The 10911-nt window shown below is 43.7% G+C and overlaps 2 protein-coding genes across 2 annotated transcripts in view; both read left to right on the top strand.

Annotated features, from left to right (window-relative positions):
• The window catches only part of NRBP1 (nuclear receptor binding protein 1), an 11244-nt gene extending 615 nt beyond the window's left edge, over positions 1-10629 (top strand). Inside the window, exons 2-18 of the mRNA XM_006880581.1 lie at positions 3135-3362; positions 3703-3825; positions 4030-4131; positions 4497-4586; positions 4739-4779; positions 5134-5228; positions 6750-6833; positions 7040-7098; positions 7237-7335; positions 8497-8629; positions 8814-8919; positions 9040-9090; positions 9185-9320; positions 9520-9573; positions 9666-9729; positions 9944-9999; positions 10085-10629. Of these exons, the coding sequence (XP_006880643.1) occupies positions 3153-3362; positions 3703-3825; positions 4030-4131; positions 4497-4586; positions 4739-4779; positions 5134-5228; positions 6750-6833; positions 7040-7098; positions 7237-7335; positions 8497-8629; positions 8814-8919; positions 9040-9090; positions 9185-9320; positions 9520-9573; positions 9666-9729; positions 9944-9999; positions 10085-10189 (1608 nt within the window). The 5' untranslated portion in view covers positions 3135-3152 and the 3' untranslated portion in view covers positions 10190-10629. The remainder of the gene's footprint in view (positions 1-3134; positions 3363-3702; positions 3826-4029; positions 4132-4496; positions 4587-4738; positions 4780-5133; positions 5229-6749; positions 6834-7039; positions 7099-7236; positions 7336-8496; positions 8630-8813; positions 8920-9039; positions 9091-9184; positions 9321-9519; positions 9574-9665; positions 9730-9943; positions 10000-10084) is intronic.
• A 179-nt stretch (positions 10630-10808) lies between these two features.
• The window catches only part of KRTCAP3 (keratinocyte associated protein 3), a 1386-nt gene continuing 1283 nt past the window's right edge, over positions 10809-10911 (top strand). Inside the window, exon 1 of the mRNA XM_006880693.1 lies at positions 10809-10833. Within this exon, the coding sequence (XP_006880755.1) occupies positions 10809-10833 (25 nt within the window). The remainder of the gene's footprint in view (positions 10834-10911) is intronic.

The following is a 10911-nucleotide window of genomic DNA, read 5'->3' as shown; positions in this document are numbered from 1 at the left end:
GGTGGCGGCGGCGCGCTCTTGGGCCTGCAGGGCGGCGGGCGGCGCGGGCCAGCGCTCCCTTCCCGGGCCCCGGGGCTGGGCGACCTGTTGGAATGTCACATTCAGAGGGCCTCTTCTTCCTCTCCGCTCCTTGCTTTTCTTTCTAACTGGATGGGCTCGTAGGTCTCGGACTTGTTTGGTCAGCCCTGGGTGAGTGCAGCCGTGAGACCTGTGCCCTGAGAGCTGTTGCTGAGAGGCTGAGTCAGAGAGGGGCTGCAGCTCAGGCAATCAGAGTGTCAGAAAAACTTTGCGGGACGATCTTCCTTCTTCGAAGTGAGCATACTGTGCATCTCGCTGGGGCTGCCAGGAGCGAGGGAGATTCCCCTGTGGGCGTAAACCCAAAACTCATTAGCATGCATGTCTTCGACCTAAGCACAACCGAATACAAACAGCGAAAACCCGTTGCAGTTGAGAGGGTTTTGACTCCCTGCGATTCCAAGGCTGTAATCTTTCCCCGAGAGCGGCTGGTGTGTGCGAACGGCTGACCTAGGTTAGCAGTCTGTAATCCCTGCGTCCACTGGTCCACGCCCTCTTCTGGTGTCTCTAAATCTTTCTAGAAAACTGCCTATCTTTCTCCCGTGGAGCCAATAGTGGATTTGAATCACCTTTTTTAGCCAATATTGCTGTTAAGTACCGTGGACTCGGAGCTACCACTACGATTCTGTGAACAGCCAGAAACCTTACCCTACATCCTCTGCCGACCTCGATCTCTGATACGCTTGAGTCCATTGTTACGGTCTGTGTCAGTTCATCTTGTTGAGTCTTCTTCTGACCCTCCCACATTTCGCAGCTTGATGTCTTTTCCCAAGCATTGGCCCATCCTTAAACCTCTCAACAGCGGGAAGGCAAAACTCTCAGTGTTTATCTATGGGTGATGTGCTCGGTAGCTCTTGGGTACTGCCCTCATCATTCCAAGAGTGTCTGATTATTGAAGGTTTAACTTCATTTTGTGGTCCCCTACTATGGATTGCTCTGTTGGCTTGGTTTGTATGGAGTAGCGCTGCTAGACCCTGTTGGTTTGAATCCACTAGTTCTCCGGGAGAAAGATGAGTGGGTTCTGACTTGAGGACAGTAAGCTGGAAGATGCTGTGGTTTAGTTGCCTATATCCTGGGTTCACAGGTGTTCTTTAGAACACTTGCTAGGTTTCCCATATTTGAACTTCACCATCACTTTTTAGTATAATCTACCTGGAAATTTTTTCTAAGCTCTTCTAGATGCTAGATGTCATTCAGTGACTATAGCTGCCCTAGGAAATAACTGTACAAACATTTTTGTGGTTTAGATGAAAGTTTACAGAGCAAATTAGTTTTCCATTTGAAAATTTGTTGATACAACTTATCTATTTTTAGCTACTTTTCAAAAGAAAAAAGATAGTGAGGATAGTGAGTTCTAACTCACATTTTCTGGTAGACTATTAAGGCATAAGGAGCTCTTGTAGTGCAGTGGCTTGCCAACTGAGAGGTCAGCAGTTTGAATCTACTAGAAAATTAGCAGGAGACATTTACCTTTATAAAGATTTACACTCAGAAACCCTATGCAGCCAGTACAATTCTTGTAATATAGGTTCGGTATGAGTCAGAATTTACTCAGTAATGGATTTGGTTTGGATGGTTTGATATTAAGGCAAATTAAATCTTTTTAGGGGGCAAAGACTTAGAAAATAATATTGAGAAAGTAGTTTACCAAATTTTCTCTATGGTGACTTGTTGCCTGTTTATTTTTTATCATTTCATCTAATTAAAAAAAATCTTGATTTAGGTTAAATATAACATGGGTTTGGGCTATGGGTGGGAGGAAGTAGATATGAGAGTTCTAAAAAATGTGGGCTTTTCAAAACATTGATGTTGACTGGCTGCTTCTGGAATTCTGAACTTAGAAGAGCAAATTTACTTTCCAGAATATCAAGGGAGGGTGTTCAAGCTAGGACACTCAGGTTACCATTCTTTTAAAACCTTTCTTCACTGGATATGTAATAATTCAGAGATTGTCTTTTGATTTTTTTAAATTATTGACATTTAAGTTTTGAAGTTTCTTTTCTAAGAATTATTTTTCATAGTCATATCCTTAGAAATTTTAGACAGTACTGTTTTCCTACAAAAGCAGCATTTTGAGTTAACTGTCTTTGAACAATATCATGTCAGATTCAGTGTCCACAGAATAGAAGCATAAGTATGTTTGAGCCATATAAATGAAATGGAAAGTTTAAAGTCTTTTATCTGTATGAATATGTGGAATTTTATTTATTTTGTTCATTATTATATCTCAAGGAGCTAGCCTGAGGATTTTTAATAGGTGGTTGACAGCTTTGAATAAATTAAAAATGTTGTTAACCAGTCCTTATTGCCACACTCACTTCACAGGAAAGGTGAGGTCAGAAGGGATGAGCTCACTAATCACCACTCACCTGTACCAAAGATAGCCTAACTATGGATTGGCAGGTTCGTTCTATTAGAAGGATGTATAATCAGTGACAAGTTTAGTTCTAACTGGATAAAATCAGTTGAGAATTCCAGCTGGATATATTAGCTGAGGCTGTTATAGGTCTAGACTGAGGGGGTTGGATCAGTAGACCATTTTGGAGTCTAGAGTTGTTCTGAACTTCTGTGCTCTGAAAGAGAAGAGTGATGTGTGATTATTTGGTGAAAAGGATGGCTTTTTGGCTTTTATTAAGTGGAATTATATTGCTTTAAAACTTGTATTTGCATCCAAATGGCGTGTGGTTCGAATCCACCAGATGCTTTGCTGGAGAAGGAGGGACAATCTCCTCTTGTACCAGTCAGATTCAGTTTGATGGTGTACACACACACACACACACACACACACACACACACATATATAACCCCCCCCCAAATTGTATTTGCTATTCCTTCTTGTTTAGTCATCTTCAACTGAGATAATTCCTCTACTACAGACAAGATTATGGAGAATAGTTTGTTTCCACATTTAAGCAGCATTAATTCTGATTTTGTGTTTAAATGAAAGAAACAAGGGAGGCATTTTTAAAATGTTATTTTGAAGAAAGTTATTAGGATTATCTTTATAGATCTGTCCTGATCCTCTCTACTTTTCTTCTTCTGTTCTTCAACAAATGCAGGACTGTGTGTGTGCCAGCATGTCGGAGGGGGAATCCCAGACAGTACTTAGTAGTGGCTCAGACCCAAAGGTCGAATCCTCATCCTCAGCTCCTGGCCTGACATCAGTGTCACCTCCGGTGACCTCCACAACTTCAGCTGCTTCTCCAGAGGAAGAAGAAGAAAGTGAAGATGAGTCCGAAATTCTGGAAGAATCACCCTGTGGTCGCTGGCAGAAGAGGAGAGAAGAGGTAAGATGGTGGTTGTGTAATTCTTGGGAACGAGGTGAGAAACTCGAGAAGCTAACATCTTCAAGGGGCAGATCAGACTCTACCAAGTAGAGGGTAGGAAAGAATGATTGAATGGAGTATTCAAATTGAGGGTTTATGTTCTTGTTGTTGGGTGCCATTGAGTCAGCTCTGACTCTAAAAGACCCTCTATATGACAGAACAAAACTACAACATTTTTCACAATCGTTGCTGTGTTTGGGCCGATTTTTGCAGCTACTGTCAAGTCCATTCCATTGAAGATATCCTTAGAGGATTTAAGAAGTAACATTAATTTTTTAATTTTATTTTAATTTCTTCTCAGGTGAATCAGCGGAATGTTCCAGGTATTGATAGTGCATACCTGGCCATGGATACAGAGGAGGGTGTGGAGGTTGTATGGAATGAGGTACAGTTTTCTGAACGAAAGAACTACAAGTTACAGGAGGTAGGTGATGGTGAAAGGACGGGGCCTTTGAAGTATTAGAACATTGGTATTAAAGTGGGATTGGTTTTTAGAAGCTGATTGTGAGAAGGATTAGATCATTTTAAGAAAGTAATAGGGAATGGGGGGGCATAATGAAATTGACTTTTAAGGATTAGTACAGTGATTTCTGAATTCTTATTATCTCACTGTTTCTCTTAATACCAGGAAAAGGTTCGTGCTGTGTTTGATAATCTGATTCAGCTGGAACACCTCAACATTGTTAAGTTTCATAAGTATTGGGCTGACATCAAAGAGAACAAGGCCAGGGTAAGAGTGCCATCTGGTATTTTCGTACTGTAGGACTAGCTGCATTTATTGTTCGTTATATACCTAGATTAAGATAGTTTCACAATGGAACTGGAATCAGCTACTATGGAGATGAGAACAGTGCTTTCTTTGACTGCTGCCTTTGTCTTTTGTGATAGACAGGGCTGAAAGAAATGAAATTTTTTGCTATTTGTCATAGCTTTTCTTGCCCAGCACTGTTAATTGTTAAATCAAAAATAGTGATGCTAAGAACAAAAGGAGAGAACATTCTTTAAAAAGACCACTTTGGAATATATAGCTGGTGTATATGTCAACAGGTAAAAGATCATTTCTACTGTAAGGCCTTATTTATTTTGCCTCCACAGGTCATTTTTATCACAGAGTATATGTCATCTGGCAGTCTTAAGCAATTTCTCAAGAAAACCAAAAAGAACCACAAGACTATGAATGAAAAGGTATGGAGAGGGAACAAAGTGTTAGGCTGGTGTAAAAGTTTTTTACAGTGTATTAATTTTGATGCTAATCAGGAAGGGATGAAAGGAAGGAACTGGTGAATGAGGTGTTAGGGAGGCATTATGGCTGACCCTTGGAATAAATTGTATTCTAGGCTTGGAAACGCTGGTGCACACAAATCCTCTCTGCCCTCAGGTAAGTTGTATCTGGCTATTTCCCAATTTAGTTCCTCTGAATGGATTCAGGGCACTACTCTGCTATTCTTTTCTGCTTACTACTTTCTTTGAGTCATACACTGTCAAAGTTAGGTCCCTACAGGTCTTTATGAGAGTTCATCTTACTGTCCTAACCACCATACTTTTCCCCTGCTACTACTTTCTCCCAGTGCTTATCCAGCTATTTAAATCATCAGGCATAATGGAGACTCAGTATTTGGGAGTTATTTTTGTGGTGACCAGCAGAAGATCTGGCCCTTACTCTTCCTAACCCTTGGGTTCCCCTTGCCCTTAATTTCCCAGTGGCCCCTCTAACAGCCCAGTGCCCCCACAGCTACCTGCACTCCTGTGACCCCCCCATCATCCATGGGAACCTGACCTGTGACACCATCTTCATCCAGCACAACGGACTCATCAAGATTGGCTCTGGTGAGGGGAGGGAGAGGTTCTGGGCAGGGGAGCCTCGGGAATTTGGGAACCATAGGGGTAAGATGAATGGAATTAGGGAAAAGAACAAAATGATGAGCTATGGGTTGGTGATCAAAGAAAGTACCTTGCTAGGGGAACTTATAGAGGCCAATTAATTAGAAGAAAGAGGATAGAGTATAAGCTATATATGTATGGAGGAAAACTGGCATTAATCCACATATTTGTTAGGAGGCTGGGAAGGGACAAGAGTGGTGTAAGGTCTGATTTGAGCCCTTAGGGCCAGACCCTATCAAAGGAGGTTCCAGGCTGTGCCTGCTGTGAGTGCTTTCATTTGCTGTGTTGTGTATCTGTGTGCAGTGTACATTTTTGTGTGCTGTGTCTGCGTGACATTGGTGTGTTCATTTGTCTGGGGCTTGGCTACTCCATCGCTCACAACTTTTCTCTGTTTTCCTCCCTCCCGCTTACGGGCTGCTCTGTTCCCAACAGTCTTTCATAGGATTTTTGCTAATGGTGAGAGCTCCCTCCGCCCTTCTTGGGGCTCTGTTTGTTCTCCCTCTGCTCCCCTTTGCGGCTGCCCAGTGCATGCAGTCGTGGGAGCAAAGCCCTCCTTCCTTGCCTTCCCTGTCTAATTATGCCTGCTTAGCTTTTGCCCTCCTAGTCCTCCACCTGCTTGTCCCTCCATAACCTGCTTGTTTCCTGTGGATTATGCCTGGCTGGCCACTTACCTCTTGAATTCTTATCCCCCCTTCATCATCAGGCTGGTTCCCCAAATCATACTGTGCTCCTAGACTCTGTGACTTGTAGTCATTGTTTATGATCTGAGTGAGTCCAAATGGGCCTGGCCTTGGTTCCTTGTTTCAGCTCTGTAGCAGGCAGTGTTGGGAATAAGGGGATGGAGTAGGCATGTAAAAAGTTTTGGATTAAAAGTGAAACCTTCTCAAGGGTATTGGGTACTGGCTCAATTCTGAGCTATTTTTTTTTTTTTTAGTTTTGTTCTGCTCAGGTGGGTAACAAGGAGATTGTCTAGTTGTTGTATGTTAGTAATTTTTACCCTTCATTGTCCAAGTTCCTGAGGTCTCTCATTGTCCCAGATTTGGAAGAGCTACTTATGTTTTTGTAAGATGCAGGGTATATAAAAGAAACAAAGCTAAACATTTAAATATGATCAGGAATTTGATGAACCTGGACTTTAGTGAAGGTGAACAGATCACAAATGAGTTTTTCTTTAGACCATCTTGCTCTAGCCTTACTAAGTCCCCATGCACCTGTTAATTTAATATAGAACCATTGTTGCTAATGAGTTAGGAACCTCAGAAGAGAAGCAGCAGACCTGAGAAAGGGGAAATATAGGTGATGTTCATGTTTTCTCTGTAATTCAAAGTGGGGAAGGGTATAAGTTTGTAACTGTTGAGACTTAGAAATGAAACATCAGGAGGTTTTAGCTTTTGGGGAATCTCTCTCTGGATTAAGAATATGCTTTATTGATGGTGGTCAGATTGTGGGTATTTCCCCTACTACCAGTGGCTCCTGATACTATCAACAATCATGTGAAGACTTGTCGAGAAGAGCAGAAGAATCTACACTTCTTTGCACCAGAGTATGGAGGTAAGACATCCAGTTTTCTCAGTCTTGTCCTTCACTCAACTTACCTCTCTTACAAACCGATGCACAAAGGTCACATAACAAACTTCTGATCCTTCTGTCTTAGTGTACAAAAAGTTATTTTGAGTATTTTTGCCACCTCCCATTTCCAATTTTATTATGTATTATGTATATATTAAATATATTATTTATACTTTCTGTTTTTCTAGAAGTCACTAATGTAACAACAGCTGTGGACATCTATTCATTTGGCATGTGTGCACTAGAGGTGAGGAGAGAATGAAAAAAACATTTAAAAGGTGGAAGGGAGGACAGTTAAGGTACTGGTCATCAGAAAGTGTCTTAAGGCAGTGGTTGTAGAAGTACTGAGGTTCTTAGATCTCTTCCTTTTTATTCTTCACTGCAGATGGCAGTGCTGGAGATTCAGGGCAATGGAGAATCCTCATATGTGCCACAGGAAGCCATCAGCAATGCAATCCAGCTTCTAGAAGACCCATTACAGAGGGTAAGGTTCTTCAGGATTGCTCCTTTCTTTTCTAACTTTAAGATTTTTCTTCAGGTTTTCCTTCTATCTACATATTGGGAATATGTGTCCTCCTAAGAGCAGAATAAGGGAACATAAATCAGAAAGGATAGACAAAAAGAGTAACATTTTAACCGATGATGCCTACTCTATCTTTTTTATACAAACATACAGATAAGTAGGAGTTAAGATGAGAAATACTGGGGTTGAAAGTTTTCTATTAATTAGGTATGCCTATCTCTTCTGTGTATGCAGACAATGCTGTATGACTTAACTATTACTGGGTTGAAATGGCAACATTTAATCTTTTAATCAGATCAGTCATGCGGGATTTATTAACTTTTGGTACTAACCAAAAGGCTAGCTGTTTGAATCCACTCTCTTGCTCTGGATGAAAGATGCCATTTCCTCCCATAAAGATGCACAGCCACTGAAATCTGATAGTTTCTGTGAGTCAGAATCTACCCTGAACAGCGGGCTGTAGTTTTAACTAATGAAAGGATCCTGAGATAATGAGCTGAGATTTAAAGAAGGCAAGGGTTTTGAATTGGTGGGTAGACTAATTAGATAGGTGAATATTCAAGTACAAAGTATTCAGTGTAAGTGACATTGCTGGCAGTGCAGAAAGAAAGTAGGAAAGCAAGTTAATTGTCATAGGACGATGAGAGATAGAAGGGGTTTTAGAAGGAATCATGAGGAATCCAGTGGATTCAGTAAATGATTATAGTGGACTTAAAGAAATTGTAGTCCTAGACTTGGGAATGAAAAAGATGGTAAATATTATTATTACAGTGAGTTAAGTTAAAAAATTGAGAAGCTAAGTTTGGTGATGGTTGGAGACGAAAGTAGGCAGTAAGTGGACCAAGAAGGCAAATGTAGAAAATAAATACCAAGTTTGAACAGTAAATAAGAAAGCAAGCTTGTGGTTGGAGAGTATAAAGTAATTAAAACTAGATTGGTAGTGATTGGTATCCTTCATACAATACCTTACCATTTTCAAAGCCCTTTCAGGTATATTTTTTCTCAGTTTGTTCATTCATCAGGCACTAAGTAGTTTGTACAGTCTTAAGAAACGAGGTGACTAGATGAACATGATGAAATGTTTGCCAGATGCCTGCTCTAGTTCCTTGTCCTCTTTTCTAGGAGTTTATCCAAAAGTGCCTGCAGTCTGAGCCTGCTTGCAGACCAACAGCCAGAGAACTTCTCTTCCACCCAGCACTGTTTGAAGTGCCGTCGCTCAAACTCCTTGCAGCCCACTGCATAGTGGGACACCAACGTGAGTCGTCTTGGCTCTGCTAGGAAATCTTTTCACTAGATAGAGCCGTTGTAACTGTCACTGGTATGGTCTCTTTAGTATTTCCAAACTTATTTTTTACCCCAATTGGAAACGCATGCATTCTGTGACATCAGTGGATCTTAACCCGACCTTCCATAACATTTCACTCCGTCATGTTCTCTAGACATGATCCCAGAGAATGCTCTGGAGGAGATCACCAAAAACATGGATACCAGTGCTGTACTGGCTGAAATCCCTGCAGGACCAGGAAGAGAGCCCATTCAGACACTGTGAGTAAAATGAACTGGAGAGAGACTCGTGTGATCAGAACCCTTTTCAGGGGTCTGTAAAGTGCTATTCTCTGGGAATGGCTGAACCTACTATTTTGCTTCCTTCCTTTTCTCTTCCAGGTACTCTCAATCACCAGCTCTAGAATTGGATAAATTCCTTGAAGATGTCAGGTGAGTGGAAAGTGAGAAAAGGCTTCCTTGAGGAAGCAGGGGTGGCTTTCTTAAGGCATTCATAGAACCCATGTTCCTGTCTTCATCTTCGAAGGAACGGGATCTACCCACTCACAGCTTTTGGCCTGCCTCGGCCTCAGCAACCACAGCAGGAGGAGGTGACATCACCTGTGGTTCCACCTTCTGTCAAGACTCCAACACCTGAACCAGCCGAGGTGGAGACCAGAAAGGTGGGGGCTCTGTGGGTTTGGAGGTCTCAGTGGTCATGGGAGAAGAGAGGCCATCTCAGATGAGGCTTTGTTCTTGAGAGGACAGAATGGATGTGTTTCTGCTCCTCACCGACCATGTCCCAAGAGCTAGAAAAGCATCTAAGGGTTGAAGTTTTTTACTGTGTTGTCTCCAGTGGTCCCCTCTGCACTCTCTCTGTAGGTGGTGCTGATGCAGTGCAACATTGAGTCGGTGGAGGAGGGCGTCAAACATCATGTAATGCTTAGGGAAGGGGCTGTACCGGGCAGGCTATAGGGGGTCAGAGGGTGGGTAAAGAGTCCTCATTTTCTGATTGTCTTATCCTTCAGCTGACACTTCTGTTGAAGCTTGAGGACAAACTGAACCGACACCTGAGCTGTGACTTGATGCCAAGTGAGTCTCTCCCTTGGAGGATGGATTTCTTATCTTGGAGGGGCGTAATCATAATTGAGGTGACAGACAAAATATATTGACTCATAGAATGAGTACTTCAGCCTCTAAGACGGGTGTGGGTGGATCAGTTTTGCTTCCATTCTTCTTTCCTAGCAGGGGTAACCTGAGTCCCTCCCTCCTGTACTGTACTCACCCCCGCCTGTTTCTCTGCCAGATGAGAACATCCCGGAGTTGGCTGCTGAGCTGGTGCAGCTGGGCTTCATTAGTGAGGTGAGGTTTCCTCCATTTTCTGCCCTGGCTGCCTCCATTCCTTCTATTCTCTCAGTTCCTCTCTCACTGAGCTCTTCTCCTCCAGGCTGACCAGAGCAGACTGACTTCTCTGCTAGAGGAGACTCTGAACAAGTTCAATTTTGCCAGGAACAGCACCCTCAACTCAGCCGCTGTCACCGTCTCCTCTTAGAGCTCACTCGGGCCAGGCCCCTGTCTGAGCTGTGGCTGGCACTACATGTGCAACAGCCCTCTGACCCTCCCCCAGTCAGTATTACCCTGTGAAGCCCCCTCTCTCCTTTATTATTCAGGAGGGCCGTGGGGACTCCCTGGTTTTGAGCATCATCCTACCCCTGCTCCTCCTCCCCCCCTCTGCACTTTGTTTACTTGTTTTGCACAGACGTGGGCCTGGGTCTCCTCAGCAGCCGCCTTCTAGTTGAGGGCGAATAGCAGGTCTGCTGGCTCCCGCTCAACCTGTGTGGACAGGAGGCCCCGGGCACTGGGGGAGCTGACTTCTACAATCCCGCTGGGGCAGCCGGGCGGGAGGGAAGGGTGGTGCTGCAGTTGTGGCCCCGGGGGGCCATTCAATTCGCCTCAGTTGCTGCTGTAATAAAAGTCTACTTTTTGCTAAAAGCGTGTGTGTGTTTGGCCTTCCCCACTAGGGGGAGCGGGGCTGCGAGCCGCCTCTAGGGGCGTGGCGGTTGGGCTCCAGGTAGAGGTCGGGCGGGGCGGAACTGGGCCGCAGGCCACGGGGCGGGGCCAGCACACAGGTAAGAGCTGCCCCGCGGCGAGCAGAGCCCCGCAGAAACGAGATGAGGTGCCGTCTCTGCACGTTCGGTAATTTCCCACCCTTTTGGCTCCCCCGCGACCACCTTGTGCCCGTTTTCCAGCCCTTGGTTGACCAGGGCCTTCCTG

The sequence above is a fragment of the Elephantulus edwardii genome, unplaced genomic scaffold, assembly GCF_000299155.1.
Source record: "Elephantulus edwardii isolate Elephantulus edwardi_28Jun2011 unplaced genomic scaffold, EleEdw1.0 scaffold00009, whole genome shotgun sequence".
Taxonomy (NCBI): domain Eukaryota; kingdom Metazoa; phylum Chordata; class Mammalia; order Macroscelidea; family Macroscelididae; genus Elephantulus; species Elephantulus edwardii.
The sequence above is the reverse complement of the archived record's forward strand: the minus strand, read 5'-3'. Positions and strand labels throughout refer to the sequence as shown.